Source organism: Neopelma chrysocephalum, unplaced genomic scaffold (assembly GCF_003984885.1).
Source record: "Neopelma chrysocephalum unplaced genomic scaffold, ASM398488v2 Primary Assembly neopelma1_26, whole genome shotgun sequence".
Classification (NCBI taxonomy): domain Eukaryota; kingdom Metazoa; phylum Chordata; class Aves; order Passeriformes; family Pipridae; genus Neopelma; species Neopelma chrysocephalum.
Window position 1 is genome coordinate 943608 of NW_020897695.1, and position 21546 is coordinate 965153.

At 41.2% G+C, this 21546-nt stretch overlaps 1 protein-coding gene across 1 annotated transcript; it reads left to right on the top strand.

The window, feature by feature from the left end:
• The first annotated feature begins 3868 nt into the window (after positions 1-3868).
• NFE2L3 (nuclear factor, erythroid 2 like 3) lies at positions 3869-20860 on the top strand. The gene is made up of 4 exons (XM_027675257.1): positions 3869-3938; positions 15749-15853; positions 16579-16662; positions 19487-20860. The coding sequence occupies exons 1-4, from the start codon at positions 3891-3893 to the stop codon at positions 20693-20695; spliced, it is 1446 nt and encodes a 481-aa protein (XP_027531058.1). The 5' UTR covers positions 3869-3890; the 3' UTR covers positions 20696-20860.
• Positions 20861-21546: the final 686 nt, after the last annotated feature.

A 21546-nucleotide genomic window follows, 5' to 3' on the forward strand; every position in this document is an offset into this window, starting at 1 on the left:
GATAGATAGATAGATAGATAGATAGATAGATAGATAGATAGATAGATGGATAGATGATAGGTCTAGATCTGTATCTGTTTATACCACTTGCAAGGGGGTGTAATGAGAGACAAGGCATGAAGGTATGTATGCATCACAGACCTGCATAGAAGGACTTCGTGAGCCACTCTCCCATGATCTGTGTCCAGCTCCAAAAGCCATGGCCTCAACAGCGCTAATGCAGCTATTTCAGAGCCCTTCCAAAGGATTTGTAGGAAGAGCTTAATAAAATACGTGATCCATCCTGGTATTTATACAGTGATTTCACTGTCATGGTATCTCTGTATCTGTCATAAAGGAGAGCTGTTTTGAGTGTGTTAATGTGATAAAAGTGTGATGTATAGTGAGTTCAACATATGTGCTCACCTTGTGCCATTTGATTCAGAACATGCTAGATCTGGCCACTGCAGATTTATTATCTTTTTCTCCTTTCTGCCTGTAATGAATTAATTTTTTTTAAAAGCAGAGAGCAAAAATCTGACCAAAATTAATTTTTTATTGTTGTTTTGTTATGTTTTACAGCTAATACTATTAGGTCTAATAACTGAAGCCACTTATGCATGGAAAGATTTGCAAGAGAGTGGCTAAATCCAGTACAAGTGGTAGAATCTCCTATGACACATGAAGTATGAAAGTAAAATTAGAACAGAGGCATTAACATCAGCAAAGGAATAAAAATGTTGCTACATTGTCGCAGTCAGGGTCATAAACTAATGCCATGGTGAGAAATCAGTCAGATAATAAAGTAGGAAAATGATTACAGTTTAAAACCAGGCAGCAAATTCTTGACATTTGTATGTTTGTGACTGACAGTACCTGCCTGCTCTGAATAAGGGTACAAACTTCACACTTATCAGCTGCTGCGAGGATTTCTACTCCATCACTTGACCTCCACTGTAAATGCTCTGGTGATAAAGAGCCTGTCCTTCCTTTTCAACACTGGCATGAAGCACAAAACCATGCTGGAGAGCAATGCATCCGTCTAACACAGCAGAATCAATACCAAGAGTTGAGTAACATACTCATCAAAGCTGATGTCAATACTTCTCTGAGAGAAGATTATTTTAATAGCTTAGCTTGATTAAAAGTATGTTTCACAAGAAGTAGGTTTATAAATTGAAATAAGCAGAAATAATGCATGGAATGTCACATGCAAGAAACTTAGCTCATGTGTTATTAAAAAAAAAAAGTTATTATAATTTAGCAGTAACCAAAAACCAAATGGTTATTTACCAGATTCACTGAATGTAAGACTGAGTACTTGAAATGACTGAGAGCTTTCTCTGAAATAAATGACTATAGATGCACTTAGGAGCTGTAAACAGCTGGGATGTAATCTAAGCTCACCTGTAGCTCCATACACAGACACATATGCACTCTTTGTTCTCTAGGAATTCAGACGAGAAGTCTTATAAAAACTTTGTGGCACTTACCCGGGCTCCGTGCCCAGCTTTCCCGTATGTAGAGACAAGTGTAAGGGACCACATACCAGAGGGATTGACTTCGTGATTTGAGTTAACTCAGGAGAAACTCTGAGAAGTTACTACATTGCAAACTGAGGTAAAAAAGGAAAATGCAGCTTTCATTTTTACATGCCCTAGCAGCCAGGAGGGCCAACCATGTCCAGGGGGGCATCAGGCAAAACATCTCCAGTCGGTCAAGGGAGGGGATTGTCCCACTCTGCTCTGCACTGGTGCGGTCTCACCTTGGACATTGTGTGCAGTTTTGGGTGCCACAATACAAGAAAGATATTTGGCTATTAGAGAGTGTCCAAAGGAGAGCAATGAAGATGGTGAAGGGCCTAGGGCAGAAGCCGTATGAGGAGCAGCTGAGGGCACTTGGTCTGTTCAGCCTGGAGAAGAGGAGACTGAGGGGAAACCTCATCGCAGTTACAACTTCCTCGTGAAGGGAAGAGGAGGGGCAGGCATTGATCTCTTCTCTCTGGTGATCAGTGACAGAACCTGAGGGGATGTCCTGAAGTTGTGTCAGGGGAGGTTTGGGTTGGATATTAGAAAAAGGTTCTTCACGCAAAGAGTGGCTGGGCACTGGAACAGGTTTCCCAGGGAAGTGATCACAGCGCCAAGCCTGACAGAGTTCAAGAAGTGTTCGGACAATACTCTTGGGCACATGGTGTGACTCTTGGGGATGGTCCTGTGCAGGGCCAGGAGCTGGACTGAATGATCCTTGTGAGTCCCTTCCAGCTCGGCATATTCCATGATTTTGTGACTCAAAGCTCAGTTCAGATGAAAAACTAACAGCCAAAAGCTACTGCAACAGTTCAGAGCTTCTGTTAAACATTTGAAACACATCTTGTTAAAGGAAAAGACTAAATGATTAAATAGGCCTGTTTCATGTATATTGTTGTAGTGGCTTACAGTGGCCACAAAGAGGCTCTTGTCTCCCTTGGGGAGTGGAATGTGCCAACCTCATTTTCTTCTCTATCTCTTGCAAGAAATACTACAGGCTATATCCAATTGTCATATAATTTCTTATCTACAAACTTAAAAAATATGTGCAAAGATTTTGACCATGCTGAAAAAAAACCCAAAAAACAAAAGGTTTAACACCAGTGAATATGTGGAATAAAAGGACTTGTGGTGGCTGTCTGTGTTGGTATTTGTGCAGTGAATCATGATTGTAATCATGATTGAATCATGATTGTAAATATGTTTAGCTTAACACATATTTAATTTATTTTTCCAACACCAAAATCAACATTGCTTCCACTTTAAAAGCCAGAGATCTCACTCTGGTAGGGAAGAAAAAAAATAAATATCTCACAATGGAAGATTGTGTCCTATTCCAGTACATTTGGATTTTTTTAAAAGAAAACTGTTACTGTGTTGGAATTCAAGAAACAAATTGCAATAAAACTCTAGGAATACTATAACACACACTACCCCAGTGCGTGGTATCACACTGGACACAATGAAAAAAGGGAAATGTCATCTGTGATAACAGCAAAATTGAGACACTGCACCTTTTACACACAGTTATCACTGCAGAAGTGACACTTTCAGAGTCTGCCCAAACAGCGCACGCCTTGTAAATGCCAAAACAAGTCTGAAACACTCAGATAAGTAGAAGTGATGAGAAGCGATAAGAGGGTTTTTTTGGAGGACAGAGAAAACAAAACAGCTGGAAAAGATATCTCTAGCATGTATGAGGGTAAGTTTGTGTACTGCTGAGGGGATGTGCTGTGGGAAATGCAGTTCAATAGGTCGGAAAGCAGAGCCATTGGAGAGATACTTAGACACCGGGTTGATTGTAGCTAAAAGCTTTACCCGTATTTCATTAATTTTTTTTTTTTTTTTAAAGAGGGATGGGGGGGCAGGTGGAGAATCTTTTTGCCTTTTTTTTTTTCCCTCCCAGCTGTCCTTCCTAACTTGTGTCTTATTTCTAGCTCGCTGCAGCAATCGCAGACTGTTCCTGCCCCCGGGCACGCAGGAAGCCCCCAGGACACAGGTGGGGCTCCCGGGCCCGCAGTGAGGGGGTGCCGAGGTGTCCGCGCCTCCGTCCCGTCCCGGCGCCGCCTCCCGCCCGTGGGAAGGGTCGTGCGGCGGCGCGGGGTGTGCGCGGGGAGCACAGGAGCGCGGGGCGGGTTTGCGGCAGGCTGCGGGGGCCGGGGCTGCTGGTCCGTCTGCCCCCGCGCACACACACCTAGGAGGCGCGTCGGCTGCAGGGATCGGCGGGGCTGCGCCGGGCAGCCATGGGCCACCGGCCCCCCGAACCTCCCGAACCTGCCCCGGCGGGTGCCAGCACCAGCCCCTGGCCCCGAGGGAGCAGCGGCTCCGCCCGACTCTGCCCGCCCCGCCCGGGCGGAGCCGCCTCCGCCCCGCCGCGGGAGGAGGATGGGGCGGCGCGGTCGCCCCGCGCGGAGTTGCTGCCCCATGGCGGAGGTAAGGGCTCGGAGCGCGGGGGGCTGTCCCGGCCGGGCAGGCACCGGCACAGCAGCGGCGGGCGCGGCCCTGGCCCGGCCGCCTCGGCCGAGCGACGGGGGTGCGCACCGGGGCGGGCGGGCGGGCTGGCCGTCTGGGGGTGTTCGTGGGGGACGAGTTGTGGGGACGCGAAGAAGGACGGTTTTCTGAGCCAGACGCTTACCTTCCCCCCCCCCCCCACTCAAAAAAAAAAAAAAAAGGACAAAAGACGCACACCGCCGGAGGGGTGGCCCGTGCCCTCTCGCTGTCCCAGGCGGGGGTCCCGGACGGCGGGCAGCCCAAGCGGAGCCGTGCTGCGGAGCGATGCCGCGCGGCCTTGGCGAATGGAGTGACCGGCGGAGGCTCCCGGCACCGGAGCAGGGGCAGCCCCGCAGAGCTGCCCAGGCATACGCCTGGCCCCAGCGCCGCTGGCACCTGCCAGGCAGGGTTGCAAGGCCAGGACGGGCAGTTCTGCCTGGCATTTCCTTGGAAATCGTCTCTGTTTTCTTCATGTGGGCACAAAGGCTTCTCAAGAATATCGCGCGGCTGCAGAAATGCAGTGCATCCACAGTGCACGCTGCACCCCTCATCTTGGCACAGGGCACGTGTGTGTTTGTACTCGGATAACTACACTTGTCAGGAACATTGCTTACATCTTGGGGGACTTACTCTGCAGGGACTAACCTCCAGGCTGCTTTTATCGGCCCTCTATTATCAGTGCAGCATCTTGAAAAACACATGGGAGGCAGTAAGTACCCAGCAGTGCTGACCAGTGTCCCTATCTTGGTCACACCACATGCAGCCCTTACTGCACTTTTGTCTGCTTGCACCCATTCAGGCCGTTGTCCTGCACAGAGCTGTACAGCTGTGCACAGCTGTAGTCTAAAGATTAGCCAAGCCATTCAGTTGCAGGGCCAGCTTTTCTCAGTTAAGTTGCTGTTGGCATAGAGTTTCATTGTTTCCTGAGTAGTTTATGATTTGGGAATTTTGTGATACGCTGAGCGGATACAAAAGATACAGCAATGCCGAGATGGTGGGTTTGTGACTCTGATGTTCAGTACATTTTGAAATATCAAGTCGAACTACCAACATTTTTTAAGTTGGTTAAGAACCATTGTGAATAGCTGGTTCTTAATATGAATTAATGGACCAGCATTAATGGATATTTGTTAAATTTGTCATGCAGGGTAGATTTCTTTTTTTCCTTTTTATTTTGGTTTTTTTCTTTCCCTATTTCCCCATACGTTAGCTTGGTTATTTTTGTAAAGTAGTTGCAAAACTAGTTTCAACACCGACTGTAAGCGATCAGTCCTTTCTGTGGAGAGAAGATGATTCATTTCTTTGCTAAATGTAGGTCTGTGCCTCTCTCTTAAGCGCATTTCATTTAAGTGAAATAATGACTGAAGCAAAATAAGGCAGTATTCAGTTCTTGACCTAAAAGGTAATGGGATTTTTATGTGAAAACCCCCATGTCTCTTCCACCAGACTTTTCTTGAAGCACATGGCAAATCCAAAACATGGAACACAAGAGGAAAAAGTTGATCTTTGTTTTAAAGGTGACCTTTGGTAGATTTGACTAAGTGTACTTGTGTTGTCAAAATGTTATTGTAATAGTATAATGGATTTCAGAGTTGTTCAGCTGATTTATAACCTTCATTTTGCCTTTTGTAAAACTAGATTTGAGCTATTTTTTGTGTTTCTTGTATCCACGCTAGATCAAGACAAGGAGTCTCTGTAAACAGATGAAAGTATTTTTTTTGTTCTGCTTGGTATTGTGTGGCATCATGAAAAGTTAGCAGCTGGATTTATCCAACCCTGGATTAATTTTATTCATTGGACTCCAGTCCCTGCTGAGAACATTGCTGGCAACACAATACAAGCTGTTGGTCCTCATTGTTAGGGATTGGGTATGTAAAACTACTCTGGAAGACAACTGCAGATGAAAAAGAAAATTAATTCAGTGGCTCAAGCGTGCTAAACTGAATGGGTTTGCCTGGCCTATTTTTCTGTCCTGTGCTAAGATGAGGTGAAGTGCAGTGTTAGGACAGCCTGAACACTTCATTTTTGACAATGGGTAAAGCAAACAGGTGAGTTCCTACACTCAGCTTGCTGCCCAGCAGACTGGAGTCAGCCCGTTCATTTCTGTAATCAAACTTACATTTGCTGATGAAATGTAAGCCCCACAATAATTGCCTTAGTAATAAAAATAACAAAATATGTTTCTTCTGGAATACACCTTTTAATGGAGAAAATAATCATATTATCTCAGTGTCTTGCTATTCATTCTCTTAGATATATGTGTGTAACAGGACCAGGGATAAAAATGTTTGTAGCACAGCAGAGACTACATAAAAAAAAGTATTTTGTTCCAGGTCCTGTCCATGCTGCACTGTCCTGCATTGCCTACAGCAGGTCATAGTGGGTGGTTGGTAGAAGATGTGCCCTGTGGCTTAGGGTATTAGTTTAGTGCCTCTGCGCTGTTCTGATCTGGGTCAGCCCGTAGATTTGGCTTTCATGGATGTTTAAGCTTGAGACTAAAGTACTAGGGTTCTTGTCTGGGAACCATGAGTTACATCTTTAGAGGAAAAGAAGAAAAAAGTCATTAACTTTTACTTTGAATAGCCAGAAAACATGCATCAGTTCATGCAAGGAAATTGATTCATTTCTGTAGTAATGAAAGGTGGTTCAAGTCTGACCTGTTTGCAGAGCAACCCAGATCAAGAGTTAAGGCTCCAGTGGCATGTTTGCAAAGGAAAGAGATAAAAAGCCTAAAAGTGAACCAGGTCTTTTGGGGGCTGATTATTTCTCCTAGTATTTTTTTTTTCCAGATACAACAGTGGGTTTGCTGCACCTAGTCTTTCTCTTCACAATTTGCTGGAAAAAGTGATTGCAATCCTGGTTTTTTCCTTAAGAAAGGATTTATAAGGGGAGCACCACTTATTCCTTAATATTCAGCACCTATTTCAATGCTGACATCCACTACTGAACACATGGTGCCTAACTTTTTTGTCCTACTCTAACCTGTTCACACAAGTAGGTCCCATTGAGTAGGCCATATGTGAGTAGGATACATTGACTTACTCACAGGTAAAGTTAGGCATGTCTGCTTATTTTTTCCCGATGTGTTTGTAAATTATTGTTGGATTGCTCAGGGAAATAGGTTTTCTAAGGAAAACACTAAATTGAAATTGAGGCACTCTGTGGCTATGTACATTTTGAAGTTTTAAGCACAGAAAAAGCCAGGGAAAAAAAGGAGGGGTGGGCAAGACTTGCAGCTGACACTGAGTATAGGTCTTATAATGATAGGAAAAACAGGGAAGCCATTCCATGGGCACATAACCTGAGATGCAGTTGATGCCCCACCCTCCCAACTTCTCAATGTAACATTGCCCCAATAACACTTCTAAAAGCTGTTACATTAAGGTCTAAGTCCATTTGCAGATGAATGAGATGCATTTTCTGAAGCACCTTAAAAACTGTGGGTGGAGAAACTAGAGGCCTTAGTGCTGCAAGCAGGGCAGCAGTGCTATGTATGTGGTAATAGTATTCCCAAATACAGAGAAAGTCTCAAGCGGCTTATCATAGATCATCTTGCTGAAGATCTTGCAAGAATTCAGAGCTGCCCTACTTGATTCAGTGGTTTTCTTTTCCCTTTCTTTTTTCTTTTTAATATCAATATTTCTATGTGTGCACGTTATGTGTGTATATATGTATCCACACACTTGAAGAAAGGGAGTTTAAAAACTCAGTGGATTCTTTATCTTTTACAGAATATGGATGGGGAAATATTTAGATTAGCAAGAATGGACTATGTAGCTCTTCAGCTTTTTATCTGTCTAAATCTTAGAGTAAAAATGTTCTTTCCAAATCACATGAACCCCCAAGCACTGATACAGCCCACGTCACGGAAGAGACAGTGCCTGAATAAGGGCAGCAGTAGCTGTGCTGGGTCATTGCACAGTACATGAGACAAGCTCCAGCTCAGACTGAGACAGAGAAGGAAGGGTCAGCTCCAACCCAAATCAAGTAGGTTTGTTATATCTGGATGTATTAAATTCTTTTTTCAGATTTTGAAAGCCTTCCCAAAAGCTGAATTCCTGCACTTGATTAAAGAGCACTTACTCTTGTTACTAATGAACAGCATAACATTAACAGTTTGTGAATTACAAAATTTAAGGAAGAAGATGCACAGTGGATAATTTGTATTGTTTGTACTGTTGTCTCTATGTTCCTGTTTAGAAAGGGCAGTTTGAGTCAGGTTATGTAAAACCTCATACAAGCACAGTTCTTTGAACACTGTTAGAGGCAGAGTTTCATGGAAATAAAGTACTGGAAGGTGGGAATCCATCCCAGACTTTGGGCACCATTTGAAATATTTACATTGAGGAAGAATAATTTGAGTTATGGATTTTTTTTTCTTTTTGTTCTGAAGGCTTTTCTCCAGTCCATTTGAGAGCAGTCCCACTGAAGCTGTGTGCTTAGCTTACAGAATGTATTTCAAATTATTATTTTCTTTTTTTCTTTTGAACTTATTGAGCACTAGGACCTGGAAATATTGCTGTGGAGGAACATCCACAAATAGATAAATGGGCTGGGTCCCTGCTCGTGGATGGCTCTTACCAGTTAGCCAGAACTCACCCAGGTTTAATAAGGAGGTGTGGGAAGGATCACTTGGTGTTCCAGAGACGGGTGGGGTAAGAGAAGAACCTCAAACTTCCAAGGTACGTATAGTCTTGAAAGACTGTGATTTTGACTTTTGTTACAGTGTGTTGCAGGAGGCACAAGGGTTTGAAAAAGCCAAGTCAATGGAGTGTGCAGGAAGGGTGTTAGAGTGAGTTGGTGGTGTAAGGCTGACCTATACCAGCATTTTCCTGCTTTCTAGAAAGTGGGGAAGGTATTTCCAGTGGGGGAAGTGCATGAAAAGTGCATGTGAGAGTAGGTGAGGGGAATATTGGAATTGGAGTGTGGTAAATGTGGAAAATAGAAGAGGAATTACATACAGTGTCAGAGGGAAGGTGAAGATATTCAAATCCTAAAGGAATAAAGTGTCAGACTGTGGATTTTAACAGCTCTCCCTATTCAGATCTATGAGTTGTTAGGCGTTTGGTGTTGCAATGATGTCAGTACCTTAGGAAAGCTGGGAGTAGAATACCTCAAAAGGAAAACATCTGGAGCTCAGTTGTGGACAAAGGTTTATCAGAAAGGGTGGTCCCTGGATACTTTTATGTTTATTCGGTAGTGACTACATGATACCAATGAGGATATACAACCAATCTAGGGTAAATGTAGAGGAGGAAGGGAGGGAGGTGTCTTACAGAACCCTCATGTCATGTAGTTCACCGACCAGAATAGAAAGCATCTTGGGAGAGCAGAGGCATAGGAAGAGCTCTTGGGTTTTTGGTTTGGGGTTTTTTTTGGGTTTTTTGGTTTGGTTCTTTTTGGGTTTTTTGGTTTGGTTCTTTTTGGTCAGGTGTGTTTTTATTTTGTTTTTTACTGTGCTCAATCTGAAAGAGTGACTGAATAAATGTAATAACCTTAATCACATTTACTGTCAGGTATATTGCATCCTTTATGATCAAATCAATTTCTGGTGGAAAACATCAACACAGGCAGGACCAAATGGCTGGAGTGTAAACGTGTTTGGTCTATATGTTAAAAGTGTTTTAAAAGCTCATTTTGAAGAGGATATTGAGCTGTTTTCAGCATGACAACTGATGTCTTAATTGAGATCAGTGGCAACACTATTGCTGTCTGTGTCTTCCACTTGTACCTTTCTCTGCCTCCATTTGGGGAGTAGATTGGTGTTAATTTTGTGTTTATGTTGTAACAGAGTGCACAGATTATGTGTGTTTTGTAGTAGCTGAGCCATACTATATAAACCCCTGAAATGCATGTGGTTAGAAAGAGGCTACCATCTCAGTGCAACACATGGGAGTGCCTCTCACATGTGTGTTTGATTGAAGCCCAGATGGTATCCTTAGGATTTAGAGTAGATATGTCATAAACATTTTACAGGTGCCACATTTGGAGTCACAGCTATGCACCGCTTGATTTACTCAATTGAATTGCTTAGTTAGCAGGGTTTATTGTCATTTCAAGTCTAGCTATTTATAACATAAAATGGAATTGGTGCTTCCATCCACCATTCCACCCTCCATGCTTTCTAAACCATGGCTGCATTTCAAATAATAAAGTACTCTTCTATTCTGGTATTTTCAGGATATTTTAGGGCTTATTATGAATATAGATAAACAGCAAGAAATGTTTTCCTTTTTAACTGAAATTAAGTAGGTATCAATTGATAAGATTAATTATCATCACATAGTTAAAGTATACAGGCAGAAAGTGACATCATTAACCTTAGAGCTGAATGATATTGGCTATGCATCATTATATTTAATTATTAATTGTATTTAATCCTACAAAGTAGCAAAATGGAACTACTGGTTACGTTACTAGAGACTGTGTTTCTTTTGCCTAACTTCTACTGGTATTGGACAATCTTTAAGGTTCATTCTATGATTCTGTTCTGGAAATGCTACTTAATTATTCAAAATGTGGCAAAGATCACCAGGCCTGTGCTGCATCTTTTCAGCTAATAACAAGGAGAGGGCCAGTTTAACAGAGAAGTGCAGTTAATAAAGGAGAAGGGACAGAAGTTTGCAGAAAATCATCTCTAAGGTTAATGACATCAATGAAGCAATTTAAAACTTGACAACTGAAATAGAGAATGTAATGTAGAGTAATTAGAAGACAGCACGTGAATGGGATACATGAGTAATCAGCACAAAATAAAATGTCCTTTTGCAAATAATTGTGGTCATGTACGTTTGCTCTGGCACTGGGATATTTGTAGTGATAACTCAGAGTCTGACTGCAGTGAAACAGCTTTCAAGGGGCAGGTACCACCTGCCCCTCAGTGCTACATGTGCACCCAGGCAAACTACCCTGTCTGCTTTGTTCTACTCTGGCAAGACCTTCCTGTTACTCCAGAGCTAGTTCAGATATTTGTGTGCACTTGTAGCCCTGAGCTGTATAGTTTTAGCCCTGTTTGCCAACTCCACATAGATCAATAGCTGAAAACAGCATGTTCATGCTTTCTGCTGCTCCTAGAGAGGTGCCTTGTTCACCCATCCAATACATCACATAAGCCTATTCGTATTTTGCTATCATTACAGGTTCTGCTCCCTATACATTCTTTTATGGACAACAGGTAATACATGCGTGTGGGAAGCAAGGGAGGAGATATGTGGAGGGATAGTCTAATATGTGGTGCACCCAGTTCATGCTGAGATCAATACTCTGACTTACTTAATTGGAAACTGAAGGCTCTATTTTTAACATAGATTAAGAAACTCTGGAAACCAGACAGAGCAGGCATCAGCCTTCCAATTAAGCATAGGAGAGGTCACCCACAAAACCATACTTTCTCTCATCTACCCATTAATTCTTGGACCACCTTAAGTAGCAGATTTGACATAAATTACTATTTTTCATATTCCGTAGACTGACAAACTGAAGCCAACAGTTGACCTGAGGTAAATTGTGCCTTAGGAAGAGCAGATGCACAGTTAGAGCCCATCCCTCCACCTACAAGGCTGGTGTATAATTTGGTAAATCAGACTTAGTCTCAGATTGTTCTTTAACTCAACTCAGACTAGTAAATGCAAACACAAGACGAGAACTTGAGATACTTGGGATTTTATTTTTTTAATTATTATTTTTTCTTGGAGTTTCAGTGTAATTCTCTGGCTTTGTGCTTGTGCAGAAATCCTTCCAAATGCAAATCAAAGGTTGTCTTCAGGTAGAGTTGCAGTTTAGCGTTTGGAAACAGCCTGCTGTGGGAGGTGTGAACTTCCACACCCTCCAGTGGTAGAAGTGGAAAGGCTGCTGCAGTAGATGGGCTTTGTGGTAACATTAAGTCTTCCACAATCAGCAAAAATCAAGTCTTTTTCTCTGTATGGAGACAACCACATGCTGTCCTGATCTTTTGGGTTCATAGTGGTATTACTGTAATTCAATTAATCTTCTGACACCATTATTGTAAAATAAGGAACAAGACAGAAACACCAAGTGTGGCAGCGCAGTACTGAGTAAGTAGTATCTACACCCAGTCCCTCTTGTCATTAGATGTATATCCAGGCTCTAAAATTATCTTTAAAGAAATGCCTTGTTGAAAAGCATAATATGGCTGTTTCTGGGGGAGACATATCTCCTATTCTCCCCATAGCGGTAGTCCAGCAGTCAATCCCAAGTGATGCACAGGCACTTGGGAAGCATTCTGTTGTTGAGCTGTACTATTCAGCTGTTCTTCATCACTGGGGAAGACCTACAAGCTGGTGGAAAGTGTAATGTCAGAGTATAAACATTCATCAGCATAATCTAGGGGATTTTTGGTAAAAGCCAAAACTGAGAAATGAAGAGGAAAAGGTTCTGGTTGCGTTACTTGATTTCCATAGAGGGTTTCACTGAAATGGTCACATATGTATAAATTGGTGATGTGAACAATCTTACATGTGCTGTATCTATACCACCACTGTTGTGAAAAGCTGGTTACAGGGCCATGATCCTTCAGAAACTGCTCTAGTGGTGATGAAAACAGGTTTTTTTCTGAGGATGGATAAATTATTGCAGTAATAATCAGTGTGAGCAGCCATGAGTATATTTTAATACTGTCTGCTGGAGGAAGAAACAGTGTTAGTAAGACTAATATTCAAAGCCACATGGTGCAGCATTATTAGACTCTTTCAGAAGAGATGATACATTCCCTTTGGTAAGCTACAGGGAATGGTCATGTCTGCAAATGTGAGACCCTGCTTCCCTCCCATCCCCATTGGCACCTCTGTTCCATTCACATGAGCAGGAACTTTCTACAAAAAAAAAGCAAAAAGGATGGAGACTGACCTTACTGCTGTGCTTAAGCCAAAGGGTCCTTAGGGCAAAATGGTATGTGATCCTGTAGTGCAGCTGGGAGCTCTCAGCCTGGAAACTAAAGGTACCAAGATACTGTCTATGGCTGAGCAGAGAAAATAGTCGTATTATATTTTTTTTTCCTAAAAAATACATAAAAATCAATGCAGACTCCAGAGAAATCTTAACATTTGTGGTTGGAAATATTCCCCATCTCCTCAGTGGTCAATAGCTTTATATATTGATAGGAAAAGACTTGAAAATTCAATTGTCTGACACTCTGGGGAAACTGAATCCATTATAGTCTTCACAAATTTCAGTGAGCTTCAGGAGCATTTAATTTCCCCTCAGAAAAGAGCTGTTCCCTCAGGCACATCAAAAATTCAGTTCTCCTCACAATGGTCTTGGGAAGGACCATCTCCATCGTAGATTTTAGCAGACCAACATTATTTGCAGTTGCAAGAGAGGAGCCCCGAAGAAAAGATACAAGGACTCCCTGAAACAACATCTCAGCCTCAGGCATATTGATCACCATAACTGGTCTACTCTGGCCTCCAATCGGGAGGCCTGGAGACACACCATCTATAATGCTGCTGATGCTTTTGAGAAAGCACGCAGGATCACCCTTGAGGAGAAAAGACAACGCAGAAAGAATCGTGCCTTGCAGAATATACCATCTAAGGAGTCTTTCTACTGTGCCTTTTGCAACTGGACTTGCCTTTCTCGTATTGGCCTTTTTAGCCACCAATGCGCTTGCAAGAAATGTGGGTAGAGCCCTTCCCAAATCTTCGTTCGCGAAGCCTAGCCATGATGCTGATTATTTGCAGTCAGATTTGCACCGTAAGCAAGTTGAACTGTGAGGGTTTAAAATGATCTGTGGACATGCCATGGACTCTTCCCAAAGTTACTGCAAGCTTTTCTTTTCTCTGGCAGTGAAATAAGTTTGTATCCCTGGAAATTTCAATAGGACTCATTGAATTGTCACTCTTATACTTTCTGTATTCAAAACCAGTGTTTACTGTGGGTTTTTTGAGGCATCACACTATAGATATCACATTTCTAACTATTTCCTGCATTAGCCTCTTCTGCAGCCAAGAGAGTAATGAATTTGCTGTTTTGTTCAGCAGCTGAAGACTCTGCTGCAAGAGCATCTTTCCAGGCCACTTGGCTCCAGAGGAGCTGCTTCAGGTCTTTAATAGCAGTTGTCCTTGATTTCTTATTCACTTTTGATGGTGATGAATTTTATTAATTACAATGACTAGCAGATCATATTTGTTGGATAAATATTAGTTTGGTTCTCTGTAAAATTAAAGACTACTCCTAATCTTGCAAGCACATAACTATGGGACTAATTTCATGCCTGTGAGTAGCTCCGTTGAACTCATTTAAGTGTTTGCAAGTAGCTACATACCATGTTCTCAGTGTCCTGTGTACTAAATTGCCTCTTTTTCTGTTTTAGTACATAGAGAAAACTGTTGGTTGGGGTTTTGTTGTTGTTGTTGTTTTGTGCGTGTATGTATGTGTTTAGGCAAGTAAATTTGTCTTCTCACAGTTGGCAATAACAAGTCATCTGGTCATTTCCATCTGTGGCTGACAAAGAAGACATAGTGTATTGGAATATCATTTCTAACGACTGGAAATTGTGTTAGGCATCATTGAAGGAAAGTACATCACAGTGACAGATGAGTGTCCTACATATCTATCTTTTTTTACAAATGACTGTTTATAAAGCTAAAGTTCCCTTCCAATCTTGAAAAGAAAGTTCAGAAAAATTGAAAGCAAAAAATAAAATCAGTTTAAAATAAAAATAATTTTCATATTTTAAAATATTTAAATAGAATGTATAAAATTGAAAATAATAATTTATTTTGAAAATATATTTAATCTTATTCCAATATCCTGTTTTTAAACCTCTTTACATTTAATCTTTAGTGTGTTTTGTATGAAGCAATAATTTAAAAACTCTTATACGTTTTGATGACTATTAAAACTGCAGTTTTTATAAAGTTTACGCTTTCATATCAAACCTGTAAAGTAAATAAATCTGTTGTGATTTTTAGAACAGAACACCATCTCATTATGTTTGCTGCTGTTGAAAGCTTGTCTTTTCTGCTCCTGCCACAGCATTTTGTTGGGAATATGTGGAACTAATACAGTGTGGCCACTTGGTTTCCTGGTTGCCATTCCACTGAGTTTCACATTTTAATAACACAGAGTTGCCCTATAAAAGCTGAAATATCAGCATATTTTTTAAAAATGCATTTTTAAAAAATATAAATTAGCACTGATTCCTTCTTACCCTAGCAATACAAGCCCTATAATAAATATTTTAAAAGTCTGATGCTATGACTATAGATAAAACAAAACTTGAAGATTGCTTCTGAGACCACTAAATCTGAACAACTTCATCACTAGAGATTAAAAAACCTCATCATTTGGATAAATGGGAATGGGTAGTGAAGCGAAGCTATTACAATACATGTAAATGAGGGATTTTGCTAACCAGCCATATATAATTCCAGCATTGAATATATATTTGGCTTGGATATGTTGTTGTGAAATGACATACAAATGACATCGATAGCCCAAACTTTTTATGAAATCACATCATCCTATGTCTGTATTAGAAGAATTTGTTTCCAGTGTCCATTTCTACTGCAGATGGGTTCAGTGCCTAGGCACCAGAATAGGCAGTGGTGGCTGCCCAGCTGAACCGACACTGGTCTCATTCTGCCCTCAAAGTCCACACAGTCAGTTCATCCACATGACCTGTTCAGTGTATATTTTATTTGAAATGCTGTAGAAAAAAAGAAAAAAGTGCATTTTAAAGATTGGTTTTGACAGTGTGTTACATAATAGAACTGTTTTGTTTGTATCTTCAGGATGTTGATCTGAAAGCATGTCAGGAAGCTTTGGATGACTGCTGTCCACACCGAGGAGATGATCAGCTGGAACTGCAAGAGGAGGAGGAGAAAGACATAAATCAAGTAAATGATGAAAAAAGTGGGAGAAGAGAAAACTGTGAAGAGAAAGTGAGGGAGGAAATATCCTTATCAAGATAAGGAGAAGTGAAAAGAAATGGAGTTAAAGGTTTTTGAAAGGAATATTTTATTTCCTCTTTTCATTTGGAATATCCCTTGCAAGGGCAGGAAAGGAATGGTCACTTTAGAGGATACTTCGTGAATGATGCCCTTGTACCTTCTTGAAAATTGCCTCCTCCTCTCTACCCCCCAGTATAGTTTATGTAGTTGAAATATTCTAAAGTTTACAAAAACACTTGCAAATAACCATTTTTCAATTTGGTTTGATTTCCTCCATCATGAAGGTGTTGTGCTTGTGGGCAAGGGTTTTCTTTTACCTACAAACACTAGAGACATGGATGATAAATTATACTGCTCTCACCATTTATGTAAAGCTTAATGCTTGGATGTAGAATTCCATTTGGGACACTGTGATTCTGTGCATTTCGGGGTTTGTTCTCCCTGAGAGCTACAATGAAAAGGGCACTCAATCTTCTTGAGACCTTGTGAAAGCTGAGCTGTTCTGCTAATTCTAGCAACGTGTTATCTCCCATCAGTATGAGGACTTGATGATGGGGTCAGCAGCATTATTTCACAGAGCTGTGCTCTGTTTCCTCTCAGACTGTGATTTTTACCTCCTTTTATGTAAAATAACTGTCCTTTACAACATGTTTCTCTTTCTTCTGTCACAGAGCAACCGCAACCATGTAGATTCCCTTCTCTCCCTCGAGGGCTATTTACAGCTTCTGTCATCGCAGATGGAAAACATGCTAGAGGTAAATGAGAAAAAAACGTATTGCTGATAGATTGGAATACAGTCAGCAATTACTGGGTAATGACTTATTCTGTTTCATCTAATAACCACAGCCTACCTCACCCACTCCAGGAATATACCAGCAAATCAATGTAGTAAATCTTACCTGAAGATGCTAAAGATGCTCCTATCCACCTTTTACAGCAGCTGTCATTGGCTCTACTTGAAAAATTTTCCCCAGGAACTTGTCTGGGATATGAAAGCTACAGAGCTCTGTCTGTACTGTGACCTGGTGTTCAAAGTTGGATGGAGCCACTGGACAACTATTAGTTCAACTAATAGTTGCTTTTCTGAAACCTAATGCCATTTCATATTTATACAGTAGCTCTTGGTGTGTTTCTCTAGAGCAACACTGCGTTATTACACAGTAGCAGCTATTGAGCATTTGTGGTGAAAGATTACAGTTGTCATAAATACTGGGTCATGTGCTGACAAGGTCACTACCCTCAGGGAGAACAGACCCATCTTCACTGCAAATCAGGTCAGTCAGCATTAGCAGCAAACTCATTCAGTTTCTGGCCTTCTGATACTATTGTTTACTTTCTGTGTGCCTGTCTTGACAAAAAAACCCCAGTAGTTATTTTAATTGGAGTCTCCCTTCTCTCCCACAGCTCATAGCTGCAATCATTAACCATGAAGCTATTCTCTACATTCCTTTTTTGCAACACTTCAAGGGCATCTTACATCCACTTCATCATAGGAGCCTCTCCCAGGGTCAGTAGTGTTTTCCATATAACTTCATAGATTTGGGAACATAACTACCTAGATTTGATAATCCCTAGGTTGGATAGTGCCTCCTAGCCCAGAAATTAGTCTTCTCCTCTGTTCAGTTCTAGTAATGGATTGCATGCTAACAAGATGCAGAAGTTCATCAGTTTAGTTTTCTTCATTCTCATAATTTGAAAGGAATTTGGCTGTAGCCTTTATGCAGCTCTAACAATACACAGTTCCATATTTTATTTAAGACTATTTATGCAGTGCTATCTTCTGACAATCTATCTCTTGAAAATGGATTGATTGTTTCTTCCAGGTATCAAGTCTTTATTCTGCAGGGGGTCTAGTACAAGGTAACTCCCTAGGAGAAATAAGGCAAGACCTTCTTTGGTTACCTGAGCTCTTAGTAAGGATAATAGAGACTTTAAGATGTTCTGGTCTTTATGGTACATCATTCCTTCCCTGTGCAAAGTGCTTTTTACACTGTCTGTTCAATGAATGGCAATCTGAAAGCCCTTTCCTGCAACACACTAAGGATGGAGGAATCCTTTATGCTTCCTACTAAATGTATTTACATTCTCAAGTATTTTGTATCCATCTATGGATATGACTACTCTGCTTGTCAGCAAGTGCCCTGACATAATCTCAGGCAGTGGCTTTGTACTTCTAGAACCCAGCAACTATAACTCAGGCCAGAAAAGGTGGACCTTAATGCTACTGGAGCATTATCAGTCCAGTTTACTGTTTGGACTTCAGGGCTGAGGGATCACACATCAGCTTTATTTTTGTAAAGAAAAAGTGAGTGGTAATGTAAAGTTCTAAGACATCCAAAAAATGTGTGATCTTGGGGGAGCTGTTTCCTCTAAACTTACTAACAAAGGAATTTGGTTGAAATCTGGTCGCAACAGACATCAGTTAAGAAGAGCTAAGCCAAATGTGGCACCTCACAGCCCCCAAAGCTTTATAAACTGTGAGAGAAAAGTAGTGAGACTGTGACAGCAAGATCCTAATGTTCCTGTCTTCCACCCTTCTTTTCTTCACCAGTGTTCTCACTGGTTAACTTCTGTACTGAGCTATTTATCTTCTTTAAAAAGTTAATTTTCTAGCAGGTTAGCAGATTGAACCAGCTCACCCTTGAATCATCAATACCACTACCAGTGAAGGGCCATTGTTGCAGTCAGAAATTCGGATACCAAAACAAAAGGAACTGATAGGATTAAACAGGAAACCTTGGGCCACAGGGGCTGGGGAAAAACCACCATCTAAAAGACCAGACAAGACAAGATCCATTGTCCTGATCTCCCCCAGCAGCATGTAGAGAGACTTTGCATGATGCTGTCAGATTTCCCATTGTTTTCTCCCTCCCTGTGTAAATCCTTCTTTGGGGTAAAAGCTGATCACCCTTCCCCAATGTAACCCTGCTTACTGGAAATATCAAACCTTTTTCCCCAAAATGTAAATACTGTATCTGAGAAATGTAAATCCATTTTTCCCCTTATGTCACCCCTGTTACTGGAAACGCTAATAGATTGTGGAAACCCCTGTTTGGAATAACTCTGCCTCCTCATTAGCATGTAAGCCCCTGAGACCCTTAAGTAGCACTTGCTTGTTCAATAAATCATTCCAGATTTTGCCCCCATATCTGGGATTGTGATAGCTTTCTTGGACCATTACAGGCCATGACCACTCCTCCAAGAAAGACCTTTTCTTAGACCAGATCAGGTGTAACACACAAGTGTAGTTTGATGTACACTTGGCAACAGTCCCATTTCTACCTCTCAACACTCATCAGTCCCACACTGTCCTTTGCAAGTCCTTCTCCCATTCCTTAAGTCATTTTACTTCTGCACCCTTCCCATTTCCTTTTGCCATATGCCAGTACAGGTTATGCTTTGTAAAGATGGCAAACAGCATTCAGAATAGCTAGAAGAAGAGTTTGACATATAAAAAATTGGCTTTAATAGAGTCAAATAGTGGATTATTAAAAAACAAATTGATTGTGACTGTGCAGGTGAGGGATATAGAGGCATTAATTTTATAAAGATCCCATTTTTCCCCCCATTATCTTTTAGGTGAGCTTACTGGAAGATACACAAGTTGCTACTTCTAGTAGAGGTCAAAACCCATCATCCTTACACCACAGTATAAATTTGACCCAGACACTTCACGACTATTTCAGTCCTCCTGATGCCATGCTACTAAAAACAGACTACCCCACTCAATCAAATTCAAAACCAAGACATTTACAAAGGCAAGAGTCTTTTCCTCAGTCAAGTTCTAATATCACAAATCCAGAATCACTACTTCATGGGCCAAATTTGACAGGGCTGGTTTCAGCGGTTGACCTTAGAAACCTAACAGCCCATGATGATAATTTTGATGAAATTAAACTCACGTCTTTGGCTTTGGATGAAGACTTTGGTCCTATAGAAATTTCTCAGATCTTTGAAGAGTCTGGCTCAGATTTGGGACTATCTTTGAATTCAAGTCACAGTACCACCTCTTATTCAGTCTGCTGTGAAGATGCTGTTGGGTACAGCAGGGGTGTTAAATCTGCTCCTTCACATGGCATAGGAGCTGTTGATGGCCATTGCCAAGAAAACACTAAATATGACCATGTGGAATATCCAGGTGATGCAGAGTGTCCTAGAGAAGCCACACTTCAGCAGTTTCTTCATAACCACACTTATAATCAGCTGCCAAGTCAAGGAGCATCTGCTCCAGAGCATCAACAGTCATGGATGAAGAAATCGAACGATATAAAGGATAGGTGCCATAATTCTACTGATACAAACCATAGTAGTGATGAATGCTCTGCAAAAGCTCTGAAAATACCGTTTTCAGTCGATGAAGTTGTGAGCATGCCCATCGACTCTTTCAACACCATGCTAGCAAAGAACCAGCTGACAGACACTCAGGTATCACTTCTACGTGACATCAGACGAAGAGGAAAAAACAAGGTAGCTGCCCAAAATTGCCGTAAACGCAAACTAAATGCAATTCTTGACTTGGAAGAAGATGTGTGTAATCTTCAAACGCAAAAGGAGAGCCTTAGAAAGGAGCACTCTCAGTGTAGCCGATCAATCAGCCAGATAAAGCAAAAATTAAATAACTTGTACTGTGACATTTTCAGTAGACTGAGGGATGACCAGGGTAGACCTGTTAACCCACACCAATATGTCATTCACTGCAGTAATAATGGTAGTGCTTTCATAATACCCAAACACTTGGTCAAATCTGAACAGAAACAAGATACTGCAAAAGCGCAGAAACAAAGATAAAATGGCTGAAGATCAACTAGGTTTTATTTTGCATGGAAGAACAGGGAGACTTGTGTGAAAACTGGAGGTCAGTGATTACAGTAGTTCAAACAGAAACAACTACACTTGAGGAGAAACACTTCATATTCAAAGGTCTGTCAAACTCACCTGACTGGGATCTGTTAGAAAGTCATCAGAGTTTTAGTCAGAATTAAAGGAGCTAGCCCATCAGTATAGGTGTAGTTTTATATACCTACGTTAAAACTAGGAATTTCGTTGCTGGTGATGGGGGGAGAGGGGAGAACATCAGTGGGGGGATAAAAGCCAGCTTTAGATCAAAGTTAGACATGCAAGAAAAATGTGTTTTAGTCTTGAGTACTTGATTCTTCATACAGAAAGTGACCTTATTTTATTCTCTAGCACTGAAAGAAAAATTGTAGCTCTAGTGCATCTCTAACTTAAATTCACTGTGGATTCCCATATTCTCAAGACATAATCTCTGCTTCGCATTTGTTCAGAACTGTTCTGCTTTTCCTAGTTTTCCCTTGAGAAGAGAGGCCCAGGAGGCTACTGTATTTTTCCTCACTGCTTTCATCATCACAGCTTCAAGCAAAGATAATGTACCAATTAATTTTACAACTCAAATGATCAATCTGCAAATAGATTCTGAAAAAGTGTCTGATTCAGTATTGTCTTACCTTCATCTACTGCAACTGAATCATTCTCAGCTTTCTTTCATGAAAACAACTGATGGTGAACAAGTTCCCATTCTGCTTCCTAGTGACTGGGATATATTTACTTGTGCACCTTCCCTTTTCCCACCATTTGATACCTTCAAGGAGAAGTACTAGAGTTTTTCTTTTTGGCTTTAT

Bases quoted from the DNA above. Each gene is read 5' to 3' on its own strand.
- NFE2L3 (XM_027675257.1), top strand. From the start codon at position 3,891: ATGGGGCGGCGCGGTCGCCCCGCGCGGAGTTGCTGCCCCATGGCGGAG. The intron at 15,854-16,578 runs GTAAATGATGAA...CTTCTGTCACAG, and splicing joins AGGAGAAAGACATAAATCAA to AGCAACCGCAACCATGTAGA. The intron at 16,663-19,486 runs GTAAATGAGAAA...ATTATCTTTTAG, and splicing joins AGATGGAAAACATGCTAGAG to GTGAGCTTACTGGAAGATAC.